The sequence below is a fragment of the Gorilla gorilla genome, chromosome 11 (assembly GCF_029281585.2).
Source record: "Gorilla gorilla gorilla isolate KB3781 chromosome 11, NHGRI_mGorGor1-v2.1_pri, whole genome shotgun sequence".
NCBI classification, from domain to species: domain Eukaryota; kingdom Metazoa; phylum Chordata; class Mammalia; order Primates; family Hominidae; genus Gorilla; species Gorilla gorilla.
The window spans coordinates 133,841,969-133,862,507 of record NC_073235.2 but is presented as its reverse complement, the minus strand read 5'-3'; the positions used below and the strand labels follow the sequence as shown (position 1 = coordinate 133,862,507).

The 20,539-nt window shown below is 37.6% G+C and overlaps 1 protein-coding gene across 1 annotated transcript in view; it reads right to left on the bottom strand.

Annotated features, from left to right (window-relative positions):
* The window catches only part of PSMD1 (proteasome 26S subunit, non-ATPase 1), a 115,102-nt gene that overhangs the window by 25,353 nt on the left and 69,210 nt on the right, over positions 1-20,539 (bottom strand). Inside the window, exons 17-18 of the mRNA XM_004033340.5 lie at positions 8,513-8,627; positions 1,040-1,156 (exon numbers count right to left, since the gene is read on the bottom strand). Coding sequence (XP_004033388.1) covers positions 1,040-1,156; positions 8,513-8,627 — 232 coding nt within the window. The remainder of the gene's footprint in view (positions 1-1,039; positions 1,157-8,512; positions 8,628-20,539) is intronic.

Here is a 20,539-nt window from a genome sequence, read left to right as displayed (position 1 = left end):
TCCCAAATAGCTGGGACTACAGGCACATGCCACCATGCCCAGCTAATTCCGTTTTAATTCTTTGTAGTGATGGGGCCTCCCCCATGTTGCCTAGGCTAGCCTTGAACTCCTGAGCTCAAGTGATCCTCCCACCTCAGCCTCCGGGAGTACTGGGATTATAGGAATGAACCACCATGCTGGGCTCATCAGGGAATTTTAAGACAGGTGTCTCAAAACTATCATGGAGTCACCCACAAGGTGGGTGTGGATCGTGGAGGATATGTGAAGAGCATCTCTTTGGGGCAAGCTGGGTTGTGAGTCTTTCCCCCTCACTCCAAGTTTACAGAATAGGGGTTCAGAGGGTCCACTTGGAGTGTCCAATATGATCAGGGGCTGCTGTGCACTGAGACATTAGCTATTAGCTGAGGTACTAGCACTGACATCCTATTATATTCCTATCCAGAAGGGCAAAATGTACAAGAGTGTTTCTGTGGAGCAGATGTGGGTCAAGTGGAAAAGAAAGCTGTCTTGGAGCCATTTGGAACTCCACCCAAAAAGATCACCTAGAAGGGCAATGACATTCCAAAAGAGAATGTGGATGTACTCATTTCTAAACTAAGATGGTATGTACGATACAAAGTGACTGCAGGCTTTTTAAAAATTACCTTAGAAGGATAGATCAAAAAAGTCATGGACTACCTAAGTTTGCATCCTGTATTATCAGAGGAAAAAGTTATCCCACTGAATACATTTTAAAAGGACAGTGAAAGGCAAAAAAAGAGTTCATTTTACGGTTTTAACACCCCAAGAGTTCTAATTTTTCAAGCACGGTTATATACTTAAATTAACAAAGGGACCATTAAGTCTGTAAAAAATACATTTAAAGAGCATTACATATTTAAAGTTTCCCCATTCTCTTATACTCTAAAATGCTCTCTTTACTTTTACTTTACTTTCAGTGTTTACCATATTTGAACTAAAAAATGTCCTCAAAAGACGATAAGTTACTAAAGAAAAGACCAAACCATCTCTCTTCCAGGGAATTTCTTTGTTTGCTCACCTTTGGACAAGTGATTTCAGTCTGCTGGATCATGATGAGAGCTGAAGCTATGAGTGCCCCTTGCCTCACGTAGTTCACGGGGTCGTTTGTCATTGGTTCTAGCAAATTAATGGCTTCCTGAAAGAATTTAAAAAAACACACAACTTTTAAATAAAGTTGATATGGCTGAACTTTCAATTTATATTCACATGCCATGTAACAACATTCTGGGAAGTGACACACTGCATATATGATGGTAGTCCCATTATAAGGGAGTTGAAAAATTCCTATTGCTTAAGTGACTTATTGATGATACTGGCCCTGGGTAGGCCTAGTATAATGTATGTGTGTCTTAGTTTTTTACAAAAAAGTTTAAAAAATATAAATAAATCATTTTGAAAACAGAAAAAACCTTACAGAACATAAAGAAAAAATATTTTTGTACAGTGGTACAATTTTTTTTTTTTTTTTTGAGATGGAGCTTCACTCTTGTCACCCAGACTGGAGTGCAATGGCGCGATCTTGGCTCACTGCAACCCCTGCCTCCTGGGTTTAAGAAATTCTCCTGACTCAGCCTCCAGAGTAGTTGGGATTACGAGTGCATGCTACCACTCCCGGCTAATTTTTGTATTTTTAGTAGAGATGGGTTTCACCACGTTGGCCAGGCTGGTCTCCACCTCCTGACCTCAGGTGATCCACCCACCTCAGCCTCCCAAAGTGCTGTGATTATAGGCGTGAGCCACTGCGCCCGCCCAGGTTTGTGTTTTAAACCAAGTGTTATTACAAGAGTCAAAAAATTAAAAATAATTAAAAATTTATGAAAAAAGATAAGCTAAGATCAATTATTGAAGAAAAAAATGTATACATTTAGTAGCCAAAGTGTACAGTGTTTATAAGGTCTATTATAGTGACAATAGTGTCCTACGCCCTCACATTCACTCAACACTCACTCACTGACTCACCCAGAGCAAGTTCCAGTCCTACAAGTTCCATTCAGGGTTAAGTGCCCTATATAGTTGTATGATTTTTTATCTTTTATACTGTATTTTTACCATAACTGCCTATTCAGTACAGTAACATGACGTACAGGTATGTATTCTGGAAGCAACAGACCATAACTATCTATGTTTGTGTAAGTATACTCTGTGATGTTTGTACATTCACGGAACTGCCATTTCTCAGAACACATCCCTGTTCTTAAATGATGCACAACTATATCTACTGCCACTCTAAGTCAATAATTTCATCCAACAGTGTAGTAAGAAGTTAATTAACAACTACGTGAATGGAATAGTTTAGAACTGGTTATGCTTTACTTAAATTTCAATATAACTGAGGGTAAGTGAAAAGGAAGCTTTAGAACCTGAGTGCTCTTGTCTTGAGGTAAGAGGTCATAAAAAATTAAGAGAAAATGGGATTAACATTTGATAAACACCTATTACTTTTCAGACACAGTACTAGGGATTTTATGTATTATGCTATATAACCCTCTTACTCCTAAAACAAACAAAATCCAGCACAAAACAATCTTTATAAACAAAGAAACTGAGAGTTAGAAAGGTTAAATAACTTGCCCAAAGTCGAGTAAGTACTGATAGCAAACCCAGGCCAGTCTGAATCCAAAATTTGTATAATTCAACCTCTGTCAGGCTGGGTGGGCATGGTGGCTTGTGCCTGTAATCCCAGCACTTTGTGAGGCCAAAGTGGGTGGATTAATTGAGGCCAGGAGTTTGAGACCAGCCTGGCCAACATGGTAAAACCCCTTCTCTACTAAAAATACAAAAATTAGCTGGGCGTGGTGGCGGATGCCTGTAATCCCAGCACTTTGGGAGGCCAAGGAGGGTGGATCATCTGAGGTCAGGAGATCGTGACCAGCCTGGCCAACATGGTGAAACCCTGTCTCTACCAAAAATACATAAAAAAAAAAAATTAGCTGGGCGTGGTGGCGGGCGCCTGAAGTCCTAGCTACTCGGGAGGCTGAGGCTGGAGAATCGCTTGAACCCAGGAGGCAGAGGTTGCAGTGAGCCAGGATAGTGCCATTGCACTCCGGCCTGGGCAACAAGAGTGAAACTCTGTCTCCAAAAAAAAAAAAAAAAAAAAAAAAAAAAGGAAACAAACCTCTTTCAAATATTAGCGTAAGGTTGGGTGCGATGGCTCATGCCTGTAATCCCAACACTCTGAGAGGCAAGGTGGGAGGACTACTTGATCCCAAGAGTTCAAGACTAGCCTGTGCAACATAGTTGACCCTGTCTCTAATATAAAAAAGAAAAAAGAAAAATAGTAATAAACAAATATTAGAGTAAGGTAACATCTCAGATGATTTTATAAGACCTAATTTTAAAAATTAAATCAAGACAAAAAAATAAACAAACAAAAACCCAAAATTTTCCAAACAAAATATTTTACTAGCTAGTAGAATAGCAAAACAAATGAAATCATAGACTAGAATTGATTTCATGGTTGCACTTCCTAAGACCACAAGTGATGAAATTTTCCAAAATATTTATCAGTATTTCCCCAATATCCTATTCTTCAGAATATCAGTTCTATGAAAAAAGAAGTCCTTTATTAAATAAGTTTGGGAGTTCAGGCATACTGTACATATATCATCTTCTCTTGCAGATACAAAATATATGTATACACTGTATCAAAGGTTCTAGGAATATACATATCATAACAAAAGTTCTAGGATGCCTTATTATAAACCACTCAACTGTTGTTTATACCAGCATTTGTCCAATGTATTTGATCAAAAACTCTTTTGCCCCATATAACTTCTATTCACACTCTGCAGGACTTTTGGGAAGAGCCACTTTAAAACACAATGTCCCCGGTTGGGCACGGTGGCTCACGCCTGTAATCCCAGCACTTTGGGAGGCCGAGGCGGGTGGATCACGAGGTCAGGAGTCCGAGACCAGCCTGTCCAACATGGTGAAACCCCGTCTCTACTAAAGATACAAAAATTAGCTGGGCGTGGTGGTGGGCACCTGTAATCCCAGGTACTGGGGAGGCTGAGGCAGGAGAATCACTTGAACCCAGGAGGTGGAGGTTCCAGTGAGCCGAGATAGCGCCACTGCACTCTAGCCTGGGCAACAGAGCAAGACTCTGTCTTCAAACCAAACCAAACCAAACCAAACCAAACCAAACCAAACCCACAACGTTCCTTTAATCTGTCATTGAGATTAGAGTTAAAAAAAAAATACAAAACAACAAGAAAAACAAACAAAAAACCCCACAACATCCCTTACAAGGTCCTTAGGTAGGTATAAATCTGGGACGAAAAGAGTAATAGGCTTGTAAGATTATCAGATATTTCTTAATTTGGTAGGATGTTTCTCAAGTATCCTTCATTCCAAGACCAAGGAAAAGAATAAACTGAATCCTTTGTTGGAAAGTGACTTTGGATTCCTCTACATGTAAACTTAACATATATGTATTAAAATTAGAGCTATTAACAGATAATACACACAGCAGATATGGGTATCCTTTCTCCCTACATTACTGAAAAATGTAATGACACTGTGCACAGGGAGTATGTTTTTCAAACATATTGTCAATATTCTTTATGAAGTAGTCATGATAAAAATATAACCAAATTTCCATTTTAGAAGGTAAAAGACAGTAACTCGGCCTTTGAGGTACATAATACAACCCCAATGGTGTATTTTAGAATAAACAGATGTTTCAGGTTTTTAAGAAATAATAAAAAAAAAAATCCCAAACCAGTTAGATAGGTACTGATACCTAGATCACATAAATTATCTAGAAATAAATGCTTGTTTAGTATGAGTAATAAAAAAATTTTTCATTGAATTAACTTGTCAGATGCTGTGTTTCAAAGAACATTTGCTCCTAGATATCATATTAAGTTCAGAATAATCTGAAAAGAAAAAAGAATCTAATTTACATTTAACTTATGAGGCCTGACATAAATGTCAACTTAAGACTCGAGGGGGGAAATACTTAGTAAAACATACAACTATATTCTTCCTTTGTTTACAGAACAGATGTGTTGTAGAAAAAAAATAAGGCCAATTTCTATAAATACATTCGATATACCCAATGACATCTCTAGTAAAACTGAAGATACATTCTCATGTAAGAAATTCTTCCCCCCAAATAAATTAAAACATAAATAAATTAATTAAAAATAAAAAAACTGGCCGGGCACAGTGGCTCATGCCTATAATCCCAGCACTTTGGGAAGCTGAGGCGGGTGGACAACCTGAGGTCAGGAGTTCGAGACCAGCCTGGCCAACATGGTGAAACCCCACCTCTACTAAAAATACAAAAATTAGCCGGGTGTGGTGGCACATGCCTGTAATCCCAGCTACTCAGGAAGCTGAGGCAGGAGAATCGTTTGAACCCAGGAGGCGGAGGTTGCAGTGAGCCGAGATTGCACCACTGCAGTCCAGCCTGGGTGACAGAGTGAGACGCCATCTCAAAATAAATAAATAAATAAATAAATAAAAACAAAAATAAAAAAACAAAACTCTGTAATGACAGAGATGATGTCCAACTTGGTCACCATCACATCCTTTAATGATCTTGCCATCCATCATTCATGCAACAAACAAAGCTTTAATTTTAGGTTACAGCAGTGAACATTATATTCTCAGTGATCTTACATTTCGGCAAAGACAAACAATAAATAAGTGTAAAATATATCAGGTGGTGGTAAGTGCTGTGAAGAAAAATAAAGCCCAGGCAACACAGCAAGACCTAGTCTCTATTAAAAATAAAAAAAAAAATTAGCCTGGCATGGTGGTATGCGTTTGCAGTCCCAGCTAATTGGGAGGCTTGCTTAAGACTGGGAGATTGAGGCTGCAGTGAGCTATAATAGCCCCATTGTACTCCAGCCTGGGTGACAGTGACAAGAGTGAGACACTGTCTCAAAAAAAAAAAAAAAAAAAAGTAAACCAGGGTAAGCAGACAGAATAGGATGAAATACTGGAAAGGAGGGATGTCTCTTTACAAATTTTTACACAATTGTTGCCATGTGTAGTGAAAAATAGCTTTTTTTTTTTTTCTTTTGAGACAGAGTCCCACTCTTGTCGCCCAGGCTGGAGTGCAGTGGACCATCTCCACTCACTGCAACCTCTGCCTCCTGGGTTCAAGCAATTCTGCCTCAGCCTCCCGAGTATCTGGGATTACAGGCACCTGCCACCACACTAATTTTTTGCATTTTTAGTAGAGACAGGGTCTTGCCATGTTAGGCAGGCTGGTCTTGAACTCCTGACTTCAGGTGATCCGCCGGCCTCGGCATCCCGAAGTGCTGGGATTACAGGTGTGAGCCACCGCACCTAGCAGGTTAATTTTTGTATTTTTAGTAGAGAAGGGGTTTCACCAAGTTACCCAGGCTGGTCTCAAACTCCTGATCTCAGGTGATCCACCCGCCTCGGTCGCCCAGAGTGCTGGGATTACAGGTGTAAGCCACCACACCTGGCCTTTTTTTTGAGACGGAGTTTCACCCTTGTCCCCCAGGCTAAAGTGCAAGGGCATGATCTTGGCTTACTGGAACCTCCACCTCCTGGGTTCAAGCAATTCTCCTGCCTCAGCTGCCCGAGTAGCTGGCATTACAGGTGCGTGCCACCAGGCCTGGCTAATTTTTGTATTTTTAGTAGAGTTGGGGTTTTGCCATGTTGCCCAGGCTGGTCTTGAACTCCTGACCTCAGGTTATCCAACCGCCTGGGCCTCCCAAAGTGCTGTGATTACAGGTGTGAGCCACTGCACCTGGCCAAAAATAGCTATTTTTATTCCCAGCCTCAATAATCTTTCATGTGACTAGAAAAACTTATTTGTACACAATACCAATACTCTTTTTTTTTTTTTTTTTTTTTTGAGACGGAGTCTTGCTCTGTCACCCAGGCTGAAGTGCAATAGCGGGATTTTGGCTCACTGCAACTTCTGCCTCCTGGGTTCAAGCAATTCTCCTGCCTCAGCCTCCTGAGTGGCTGGGGTTACAGGCGTGTGCCACCATGCCTGTCTAATTTTTGTATTTTTAGTAGAGATGGGGTTTCACACCATGATGGTCAGGCTGATCTCAAACTCCTGACCTCGTGATCTGCCCACCTTGGCCTCCCAAAGTGCTGGGATTACAGGTGTGAGCCACAGCGCCTGGCCCACAATACCAATATTCTTTATTGGAAAAAAATTCAAGGAATCTAAAATTTTTAGATTCCTGGAATCAGTCCATAAACTTACAACTATGTTTTGTTTTGAGTTTGGACAACAGATGATAAAAAAAGTGACTCCTTTCTCTCTGATGTAAAGGCACTGGGAGCAAAGCCTTGCTCTCAGTCTTATACATACACACTTTGTTAAAAGGTTCACTTCTGGGAGGTGGCCAAGGTTTGTGCATATGTGCTATGAGAGGCAAAGTGTCATGATTATGTCACTGCTGTGAATTATGAATACTTGTTATTTATGCAATAGCACATTTCTTTATGAATCTCATGATGAATTATGTTTTCAAATCATCACCTTACCCCATTCAACTCTTTTTTTATAACTTTTGAGGGCTTAACAAATACCAGGTTACCTATTAAGGTTAGATATGAGAAAACAGGTAAATAGCACATCGGTGATTTGCTTAAAACAGAAATGTTATCAAATCAGCCAATTTTGGTGGCTTCGGATGAGAACCTTGTTTTCCAGAATACTAATTATACAAATTAAACATGTAACATAATCATATAAAATAACCGGAGTAGTTATTTAACAACAACAAAAACTATTTTATTTTCTTCTTCTTCTTCTTTTTTTTTTTTTTTTTTTTAAGAAATCAATGGGCCAGGCACAGTGGCTCATGCCTGTAATCTCAGCACTGTGGGAGGCTGAGGCAGGAGGATCACTTGATCCCAGGAGTGTGAGACCAGCCTGGGCAACATAGTGAGACCCCTTCTCCACAAAAAATAAAAAAATTAGCTGAGTGTGTTGGCAGTGGGCAGTGTTCCTGCCACTGTACTTCAGCCCAAGCAACAAAGCAAGACTCAAAAGAAAAAAGCAAGACTCAAAAAAAAAAAAAAAGAAAGAAAAAAAGCCTGGTGCGGTGGCTCATGCCTGTAATCCCAGCACTGTGGGAGGCCAAGGCGGGTGGATCACCTGAGGTCAGGAGTTCGAGACCAGCCTGGCCAACATGGTGAGACTGCGCCACTGCACTCCAGCCTGGATGAAAGAGTGAAATTCCGTTTCAAAACCAATAAACAAACAAAAAAAAACAAAAACAAAAAACCCAGAAATCAATGATTTCAAAATGAAATTCAAAAGCACTGTTTCAGTTACAGCTATCCATGTAATGTGACGATTTATTCTTAAGCAGCTTTGGGCAATCCAGCATCGCAGAATGAGGGAGTACTGGGAAGCTTTGTATGGCAAGTTTAGTCTTACAGATCATACTGCACTTGTATTTTTACAGCTGTTACATAAATTCTGCGGCGAGGGAAAACAGTCTGGCGCCAAGAAAGAACTGACCCCATTGGCTGTGGGCTTTACCTTGTTTCCTGTACCAGCACAGCATATCCCCAAGGCCATTGCAGCTCCGTAGCGCACATGAGGGTTGTAACTCTCTGACAACAAAGAGACAACACTTGGGCACTGTTCAGGGGTTCTGATAAGAAACAGAAAGCGAAGCCACTGTTATAGGTAATGTATTTTAAGTTAAGACAGAAAAGTTTTAACCAAGTTGTTTTTGAAAAAGTTATAGGAAACAATGAGCATTTAAAACATAAACTGCAGAATTAAAAATCTTTCATAGAGTTCTAATTATTGATAGAAGAAATCTGATCTTCAATATTCAGAGAATATATGTACAGAAAGGGGACTCCTTTCTCAGTATAAGTGAGTCCTCAGCCATAGGTCTAGATTCCAGTTATTCTCTGGTACCTCCTCCATGGCAGGAACAGCCATGTGGGGGGGTAGCACACTGCTCTACATCTATTTTCCTATTTCTTGGTTACTTTGCATTTTGTTCCAGAAGACAAAAGTCATTTATAGTAATTCCTGGACATTTCCTAAGTTACATGAAAGATTTAAATCCCCCAGTATCACTTTAGTTGAATAATAAACTGATAAAGAAGCCTTGATAATGAAGAAATTCTGACTTCTGCATTTTTGCTTTAGCAATTATTTTTGTGTTGGTAAGAAGAGAAATTATTTTTCATTCTCTCCATATTTGCAACAAGATAAAAAATAGGACAAACTTGACTAATGGTATACCTGACCCCATCTTTTAAAAGATGATCCTGGCTGGCACAGTGGCTATCCTTGAAGAGCAGCAGGACTAGGGTAATAACTAGAAGAGAATGTAAGAAGAGCTTCTGGAAGGCTGGTAATGTTATGATCTTGAATTGGGTACTGGTTACACAGGTGTATGCAGTTGTGAAAATTCATCAAGCTGTGGGCTAATGATTTTGTGCATGTTTTTTAATGTATATTAAACTTCAATAAAAAGATTTTTCTGCAGCCATGAAGAATGAAATCATGTTTTTTTGCAGCAACATGGATGCAGATGGAGGCCATTATCCTAAGTGAATTAAGGCAGGAACAGAAAACCAAATACTGCATGTTCTCACTTATAAGTGAGAGCTAAACACTGGGTATTCATGGACATAAAGAAGGCAACAACAAACACTGGGAACTGGAGGGAGGAGGGAAGGGTGCTGGGTTGAAAAACTATTGGGTACTGTGCATAATACTTGGGTGACGGGATCTACTGTCCCACAAACTTTAGCATCACACTATATACCCACATAACAAACCTGCAAATGTACCCCCAGAATCTAAGATAAAAGTTGAAATTACAAAAAAAAGAAAGAAAAAAAAGAAACTAGGCTCTTTCCTAGACTTTGAAGCTGCATATACAGCTCTAGATTTTTCACCATCGCCAAACATTTACTGAGACAAAACCAACACACACAAGAATGTGTATTAAAGGCGGGCACAGTGGCTCATGCCTGTAATCCCAGCACTTTGGGAGGCTGAGGTGGGCAGATCAGTTGAGGTCAGGAGTTTGAGACCAGATGGCCAACATGGTGAAACCTCCTCTCTACTAAAAATACAAAAATTAGCCAGGCATGGTGGTAGGCAACTGCAATCCCAGCTACTTGGGAGGCTGAAGCAGGAGAATCCCTTGAACCCGGGAGGCAGAGGTTGCAGTGAGACAATATTGCACCACTGTACTCCAGCCTGGGTGAGACAGCGAGACTCCATCTCAAGGAAAAAAAAAAAAAAAAAAAAAATATATATATATATATATAAAATATAATATATAAAATATATATTATATATAATATATTATACATAAAAATATATATTTATATATTATATAATTATATATGGTATATAAATATATAACACAATATATATTATTTATATATTATAATTATATAATATGATATATATTATATATATAAAAGTGGCAAAGCGGCATAAACTACCTAAGATATGAATGCTAAGGAGAAAAAAATGTCACAGAAAGAGGTAACAGCGGTCAGGAGACGAATTCACAGAGAATGCAGACATAAAGTGACTTGGGAAGTATTGGAAGAATTGGACAAATGATGAAGAGGAATATAGGCATCAGGGTAAGGACAGTAAGTCAGCAAAGGTCTAGAGATTGGAATTCACCTGGCTTGTCTAATTTGAACACAGTCAGTGTTTTTGTAGCACATGTAATAAAAAATAAAAGTGGAGAGGCAATTAAGAGCAAAATGATACAGTGTCTTGAATGTCAGGTTTAGCAATTTGCATTTTATTTTGCAGATAAATGGAATGATGATTTAGAAAGATTAAGGAGATACCTGTGAACAAGACAGGTTAAAAGCACGAAGGTGGAAAAATCAGCAAGAAAACTATTTCAGTAATTCAAATCAATAAAATAAAATTCATAAACTATTGGCCCAAGGGCCCAATCTGGCCCGTAGCAGATGTTATTTGGCCTACATACTTTAAAAAAATTCAAAATAAGTTGTCAACATTTAAGATGGGAATATTTCACATTAAAACCCGAATTTCCAACTTCTCCAGAAAGGCTGTTTCAAGACCTTCATAGTTCCTAGGGCCCAGGCACTGAGTTTTGAGGTCCTGCCCTACTTTCTTTTAAAAATACTAAAGTGAACCGAAATCCTACACTGAATATAATTTATATGTAACTGTATAGAAGTTGACTTGCATTTAATTAATTGACATTTTAGGGTTTTCAGACATTTAATTAAAACATTTATTTATTAAAAAGGCATTTTAAAAAAAGACTATCCTGTTATGAATGAAAACAATTACCACAAACCAACTCAAATCTATAATTCTATGTTGGAACTGTCCTCTAGCCTCAAACTCCAGAGAGTGGTGAATTCAAATTTCAAAGGAGTAGAACGAAGTTTATGAAAACTGTAACTGTTAAAATGAAATTTTGCAATAAGGAAAGGTTAGATTATTTTTCCCTACAATAGAGTCCATCACTCTTTCTTGAGAATGTTCTCAGTTTGCCTAAACTTCCTTGTATGAACAATTTGGAAATAGTACTAATTGTCACTAGTATTATTAGAAACAGTATGGGAAAAACAGTATGGTGGTGTGAAAAAAGCAATATATTAGAAAACTAAAGATTAGGTCCTAGTTCTAGTTTTGCTAAATTTGTTAGTTATGTGACATTAGACAAATCACTTGGGTTTTCTCCTTTATAATTAGAGATAGATTTTCTTGACTGTTTTCCAGGAATAACAAAAACCAGATGAGCAAGTAACTGAAAATATAGTAATAACATATATGCTATCCGTTATTATGTACTGAGAAAAATAACAGTAAGTTATATAAGAGGGAACCATGAAGTCTAAAACTCATGTTCTAGTTCCTGTTTTGTCTCTAAACAGTTGGGCCAATTTAGACAATGTTCAATCAACCAAACATTCCAGGGTCCTTTCCTCATCTGAAAAGAGGAAGAATGGGACTAGAAGTTCTGTAAGTCTGTTCCAACTTTACAATTCTACAGCATTTAAAAATGAACCAATTATTATAGGTTTAAATCAATGCCTATTATTATAGGACAACTTTTCTTCAATGAGTAACATTCCAATGAAATAAAAATAAAATTTAAAATGATATTACACCAAAGAGGCTATTGAAAAGTTATTCTAAAACTTGTAGTTGAAACTACCATTTAACTTCTATTTTCACTCCTATCAGGCTAAGAACTTAAAGCTCTTTCCATAATTTGACACCCAAATCGTCTAACAAACTCACTCAAGTGTTTTGCCACCTAATTAATTACCAATAAAACCACTCTAGACTGCACAAGGGCTGAGACTATATTTTCTGTCTCCCATAATTTGTTAGCACAGTGCCAGGTACTATAGGTAAAATAATTTTTATTACTTAATAAGAGACAAAGAGAGTTAAACTAAATTTACATTTAGAGACTTAGACAGCAAGTATTTTCTACTAAGTTCAAGGCCTAATGGTTAAGCACTAGGAGATACACCAAGCTCTTTCCTGTTCCACTTTTGCTTTCTCCCTTAAATTTATAATTCAGCTAGATAATCAAAACCAGGGAAAACTGACATACCTGTGAGTATTTCTTTCTAAGGCTAATTGAGTCTTGAATGGGCACAATTCTGATAGCAGAGGGATAAATGTTGTTGGAAAGGAATGAACACTGGAATGTGAGAAACAAGCTTGAGGAAAAGTAGGTAGAAAAACCATACTGATTTTGTGTAGAGGAATAATGAAGATAACACTAGAAATAAAAAATCAGGACTACTAGCATAATAACCACTTGGGTGCATGGCAGGAATCAGAGCTTTCTGAAGAACCCTCTCTATCTTTCTTAAGACCTGGTGGCTGGGTCTAGTCAGTCATATTTATTGAGTGATTATTATACACGACACAGTAGGTTTAGGCAATAACAAACATTTGGAAAAACTGGGTCTTGGTTTAGGCTCGCTCAGGACTTAGTTATGTGACTATCCGCCAGTTGTCTGATACAGCGGTTCTAAATCTTTTTTGGATCAGAGTCTCCTTCCTCCTGCCCCTCTAAACACACAGATAACACAGAATTTTGGGAGTCGAATCTTTAAATGTAACATGAGGGAATGTATCCCAAGTCTTTAAAACCTAGTTTATACAATTATCATGTAAAGAAAATGAAGAACAACTTTGTTGCTCTTTAGTATTACTATACTTCTGGTTCATCAGAAGGTATAATATAATAGGCAGCAGTAAGTAAAAACTTTGCTTTAATCCTAAGTACGTAATTCAATTTTTAATGAAAAAAGTTGTAATTTTCTGCTTTAAAAAATGAAACGCACACCAAAATAAGCTAACTACATTCTAATTTGTTGTTTCAATAAAATTTCTTGGTTTGTAACTAACAGTCATCTTGCCAGTGTTACTATTTGTACAAGCCTTCCACAGAGCAGGAATTGTGCAAGGGCATATGCATAAGTCACTGCCATATCATTGGACCATAAACTGCACATATGAATTCCTTTCTTTCAACACACTGGCTTTTAAATACTATTTCTTTATGAATATTTTGTGCAACCTCAACATTAAATCACTAATAAATCAAGATGCTTTCAAGAATATGGTGTCTTTCTTTTCCCCCTCTAATCCATCTTTACTAAAGGAGGAAAAACAGCAACATACATAGATAGGCAGAAACACTATTATAAATGGGGCTATCACAGAGGGAATTCTTCCCCCCTGACCCCAGTAAAAGCAGTCCCCTATCCCCAATACCATAAATTATGCAATCAAATTTTTCACATTTAGACACATCAAGGGGGTCAGCTTATCCAAAGTGCAATGGACAAACTGTGCCCTGGGAAAACCACCTTTGTGGCTATGTGCCTATAATGCTAGGTAAGAATTCAGAGGGAATTTTTGAGGCTTTAAGCCTCAGGATAGTCCCTTAGTAGAATTATGAATTTATAATTCTCATTAGGTAAGTGCCACAGTGTTAGAGGATTAACTCAATACACAGCAATTAAGAATATATCTGCCCCCGTTGCTTGAGTCCAGGATTTCGTGACTAGCCTGGCTAACATGGTGAAACCCCGTCTCTACAAAAACTACAAAAATTAGCCAGGTGTGGTGGCGCGCATCTGTGGTCTCAGCTACTCAGGAGGCTGGGCGACAGAGTGAGACACTGTCTCAAAAAAAGAATGTATCTGTCTCTATTTAATTCCCTTGTACTCTCTAACAACAGATTCCAAATAATCTGAGTAGTAACCTGAAATTCTAAGTGCCTACTGGAAATCTTTAACCAAGTATACCACAAACCTCAATCAACATTTAAAAACCCACAAAGAAAGGAATAAAAAAGGGCATCCCTCTCCAAGTTGCTTCTCTTCCCACCATGACAATTCATTAACATACCTAGGAAACTCGTATCTTTAATCATTCTGTTCCCTCACTCTCCACATATAATCTGCCGCCAAGTCAAGAGAACCCCTTAAATCTTATTTCTGTTTCCAATTGCCTTGTTTCAGTTCCTATCACCTCTCACTGGAAATAACACAGTGATTCCTTAAAGGATCTCTTTTCTTGACCTCTCTTCCATTTGCTGTGGTAGAGAGAACAGAGGCTTAGAATCAGAAAGACCTGGATTCCAATTCTAGTGCTGCCATTTATTAGCAGGGTGACAATCACTAAATTTCTCTGAGCCTTAATTGCCTTATCCATAAAACAATACCTGCTCCTCCTTATGTATGCTGCGGAGAGTTGGTGGAGTGGTAGGGTCAAATACTATACTATCATCATTGAAATCTAGATGCATAACCAGAAACTGGCTTTGGATCAGAACCAGAAATTTGGCTACTAATATTTGATGTCCAAAGGTTTATCAAAATATAAAACAAGCTGAATATTAAACCTAGAAAGCTGGTTATATTTAGGGTTCAGACCTCCAGAATTTCATCATCAACTTGTTAGGGAACTAATGGCATGCAGAATATTTATCAATTTGCCCCTTGGCTGCAAGGGCAGGATACTCCAGGGAAAACTGACTCACAGGAAAGAGCTTATCCTAAAATCTGTCAACATTTCATTTATTTTGTCATTTTTACTTGTTATAAAAGAGTAAATAAAAGATAACATATGTACTATTCTTCAACCAACCACAAAACTCAAGTTCTTTTCTTTAGTAGAAAACTTTTCTGAAAGGGGATAGAAGTTAGACTTAAGTTTTGCTTCCCAAAAGGCACTAACAATTCCATGAGGTTTAGAAAAAATTTTGCCTGAGAACATAAATACCAGGAGCCTAATGCAGAACTTTACCTAGTTGATTGCAATAAAGACTGAAATAGGCTGTGAAGGCTATAAACTCAAAAGTATATAAAAAACCTGACAGTGTCTCAATCTAACAACAGTTCCAACTCTGACACATTCTTTAGAAAAAACAAGTGTTAAGACAAGGAATGACAAATTCTTTATTAAATTAGTTTAGACATTCAATCTTTTCAAGAGTACAGTAAAACCATAATATTCTTATATGTTTATTTCAATGTTTCAGCAGGCAACTCTAAAAGGACAAAAAACTTTCTAAGCAATGATTGGAATGCAAACATTCACTGAAAGCAAAACTCCTGCACATTAATCTTTATATATACACACAGAGATATATGATATAAACTTTTAAAGGAACAGTTAATAAATGATAAAATTGTGTCACCATTTTGTAACATATAATGAATAGATCGCAGCATGATTATTAACAACTGCTAACATCATGAAAATGGAAATAACTGTGTGTACCGCCAGCCCCACCACCCTAAAAAAAATTTGAATGTGATCAAGCTTCTAGATTAAACTGTCAATTTACAGGAAATGTGAAGGACCAAACAACACATTAAACTACATGTAAAGATGCACTCAGCAAAATTCATACCATGGGAAACAAAACAGAGATAACAACCGGTTTCTTCAACAAATAAACTGCAAGGAGGAAGAAAAGAAAGAAAAAGAGGGCAAGGCAAGAGATGAAGAGGGAACCTACAGGTTAAAAGAAAATACATTAAATCATTAGTAACAATCCACTAGGCTTTCTTTCAGTTATTTTCAAGAATTCTGACATTCCCTAAATCTTTCTTCAGTATAAACTTTTGCCTTCTAGATAACATCACGAAATAATTCCTCCAGTTTGTTATAATACCTTGGATCAGCATTTATAACAAAGTATTTAAATGATTAATCCTTAATCAGCAATAAAGCTTATTTCTATGTCTCCATAAACATATTTAGAAAAACTGGCCAAGCACAGTAGCTCATGCCTGTAATCCCAGCATTCTGGGAGGTCGAGGCAGGAGGACTGATTGCATGAACCCTGGAGTTCAAAAGACCAGCCTTGGCATTCCCGCGAAACCCCACCTCTACAAAAAATACAAAAATTAGCCGGGGATGGAGGTGCATGCCTGTAGTCCCAGCTACTCGGGAGGATCACTTGAGCCCAGGAAGTCAAGTCTGCAGTGAGCTGAGATCACACCACTGCACTACAGCCTGGGCAACAGAGTGATGCCTTGTCTCAAAAAACAAAACAAAACAAAACAAAACAATGTATTTAGAAAACTAAATGTTGAGAAATGGTCAAATCACAGGAAAAACACTGGACTTTATTTTAGGGGAGGGCAGTGGAGAGGAAAGAAATCAATACTTGGTAGACCATTTTATTAGCACAGAATGTGTTACCTATAACTTAGCTCTTTCACATGTTTTGATATGTTATTTAAAAGTATATTTACAGAAAAAAGTATATTTACTTAGACAATTATAAATTTGCCAGCTAGCTGCATGTGTACTCAACGGCAGAGCTACATGTTGTGGGAATCTGAGGAACTTTTCTTGTTCTCCTTTATTTTATTCTTTGGCTAGTTCATACAACTTGTAATAATAATAAAAGAAACAACAGTGCCATTGGCCGGGTGTGGTGGCTCACCTGAGGTCAGGAGTTTGAGACCAGCCTGGCCAACACAGTGAAGCCCGTCTCTACTAAAAATATAAAAATTAGCTGGGCGTGCTGGTGGGCGCCTCTAATCCCAGCTGCTTGGGAGGCTGAGACAGGAGAACTGTTTAAACCCGGGAGACAGAGGTTGTAGTGAGCTGACACAGCGCCACTGCACTCCAGCCTGGGTGACAGAGTGAGACTCCGTCTCGAAAACAAACAAACAGTGCCATTACAGGTAAAAAACAAAAAAGTAGGGGAAATATATTATGCTTTTTTGAATTTTGCGGCATAAAACATTTTCAGGGAAAAAGCTGAGAAAGAAAACAATTTTCTTTCCCAAACATACTTTTGTTCTTCATACCTCCATATTCTAACCTACTGCTATTTGTAGCTTTTAACTCTATCAGTTTAGTATATAGTGAATACGTATAACTTACCACAAGGAAAAGCAAAAAACAAAACCACACAGACTGTGCCATAAATGTTACAAATTCAGTGAAAGAGAATTTATTTGTTGTCATCTTCCCGGACTTCAGAAAACTAAAAATTAGTATACTTTTAGGCAAGCTTTTGGTACATTTCCAAAAAGACTAATACTTTTCAGGTGCTGCTAAAATGGGCGAGGGAGGGAATTTTAAAGATGTAAGAAGAGTCACAAGCCTTATTCAAAGAAATTGCTGTGTCACCATAATAAATAGAGCTCTTAAAAATCTCAGATTGCATTCCTGGACCTACAGAAATCTGTAATATTCAAAGTTGCAGCATTATTAGCACACTTGTTTTCATTTCTAATCAGCAAACTAAGAAAAGTTGCAGTATGAGTGAGCTGCCATCAACTTACTGCTATTTATTGAGAACTTTATTGGTATTTCTTTGATTTTTATAATAATCAACATAAATGTACTTTGATTCTCAAAAAGTTTTAATCACTTCTGAGATTTAAACAAGTATTCTAATGATAAAAGTCTATTTCTAATAGCTGATTACTGTGATTACTGAGGACATGCAGAGTTGAGCATATCTACTCCAAAAGATATTTGGGTTATGATCATCAACTATAATTCCAGGTATAGCAGTCTTTTGATTAAAGGACAACACCATTTTATGACATCAGGTTGTACTCCAGAGTTTCGATGACAAAAAAAATCTTATTCTTTTGTTCTGGCAATAACCTGGCAAAAATTGTCTAGATCAACTTTTACACAGGAATCCAGTAAAAAACTTAACCAGGGGAGGGCTTAAAGAAGAAGGTGCTGTATTGTGGTAAGACAGCACTGTGGCATCTTAAACTGTCTGCCTACCACACCCCCACTCCTAGACTAGCTGTGACAGTAGAGATGGCAGCCTATCACACTCCTGGTATAGGCTGCTAATGCCAGAGGAAGCAACACAGACTTCATATACATATGAGATGGGATCAAGAACCTAAGTAGAAGTCAATTGTGGAAAGGAATGATAACATGATCCCAAAGAAGGATAGGATGGATGAAAAGAAAGACATTTTGAGAAGACAGTGAAGGAAGCTTGTTTTTGATTTGTCAAAGTCTTTCATTAAAATAACAGGCAGTCAGAAGAGAATGAAGGAGTCTAACGAGAACAGATTAAGTTTGAAATAGCTATTCTTATAGTTTCAGCTCTTTCACTGATCTTGTCAAAGAGAATGAACATGAGAGGAATGAATAAAAAGAAAGCTGAGAAATACTTGAACTCCACTGTAGGTCCTGTTGAAGTGAGCTAGTCTTAGCTCTACCATATCTGTACTATAGTTACCAATATACTTGTTTGCATCCTCCATAAAATTATAAATTACATCAGGACAGAAAATGTTTACCTTATTCATTAATATATCTCCATGAGCATATGGCACTTAGTAAATACTTCACAAATGAATACGTAGCAGATACAATCCCTTCATGTTAAACATTCCTTAATGGTTACTGTTTAATAGGTATTATGACTGAGAGGTAAAAAAGTGTTCTTGGCTGATATTTAAGCTGTCTTCCTAGACCTATAAAGAATATTAGACTGCCCTTTTCGGTCAAAGACAGAATCTGCTCAATAAATTAAAAAGACATCAGGGAGAAAATTCTATTGTCTTAGAAAAAAATGTGCCAATTAGGTTTTTTTGGTTATTACTGGATTAGAGGCTGAGTCTGACCTTGAAGTTACTTTAGTAAGAGTTACTTTATCTGAAGCTTTTGGGAAAGGAAATATTCTACACAAATGAAACTTCCAGATATTAAAAACTTCACTCTACCATTAAGAATCATACTTTTATATTTCTTATTATTTAGATAGAAATATTTAATAAATTCATTTCACATTTATTTGCTGAATGAACATGATCTAGCCTTTTCTTAAGTACACAGAAGTCATCACTGTGCTATCCATCATTATGCCACATAAAATGTTGTCAAAGGGCGTGGGGTGCGGTGGCTCATGCCTGTAATCCCAGCACTTTGGGAGGCTGAGGCAGGCGATCACTTGAGGTCAAGAGTTCGAGACCATCCTGGTCAACATGGCGAAACCCCGTCTCTGCTAAAAATACAAAAATTAGCCAGGCGTGGTGGCAGGCGCCTGTAATCCCAGCTACTTGGGAGGCTGAGATAGGAGAATTGCTTGAACCTGGGAGGCAGAGGTTGCAGTGAGCTGAGATTGTGCCACTGCACTCCAGCCTGGGTGACAGAGCAAGGCTCTGTCTCAAAAAACAAAACAAAAACAAACACAAAAAAAGGTACACGTCTCTACTTTGAGTAGACCTACATGTTTATACATTTAAATTCTTGTTTTTTTTTTTTTGTTGTTGTTGTTGTTCTTGTTGCTGTTTCAGTTGACCCTATTTGCTATTATCAAAGTGCTTGTCCACCTTTTAACTTGTTACTCAAATCTGGAGTAGGCAGGGAAACATGTTTATTAAAATTGTCTCACATGAATTTATCACTCAACATTCTTTTGTACTATCTACATCTACCACCATGTACAAATGTTATTTTCACTAAAGAAGGGGGAGAGGCAAAGTTTTGTGTGTGTGTATACGTCTGTGCGTGTGTGTGCGTGTATGTGTGTAAAGAGTAAAAAGATATGGAGTGGGGACTTAGAGGCTACTTTCTACTTAAAGTGCTTAGGGTTTTAGAGCACAGGTTTAGTTATTTGCTGAGACTCAACTATCCTTTTATATAATTATTTATTTATTATTATTTTGCTTTTTTCTTGATTCTCAGCTATGCTTCCCATAACTTGAGATTGCCAAATAAGTAGCTGTTCTAACTAGTTACGTTCCTTAGCCATTAAACAGACGTAAAAAAGCAAAAATAAAAAAAATCAGAGTACCAATCTTACTTTTTATAAGTTGAGGCAAAAAATGAGTGAATGTGAGTGAAAGGATTAATACAGGCAAAATACAACGACTGCATTTTTATAATATACTTAATATTTAAAAAATTTTATCTATAAACAAATCAATAAAGGCTTATTTCATACAAGTCTTTTCACTGGATATAAAATGGTGCTGCTATTTTCAATCTGACATTACTTGTTTTGCAGATCCCTACCTGCCTTCATAAGCACAGATGTCAAAGTGTAAC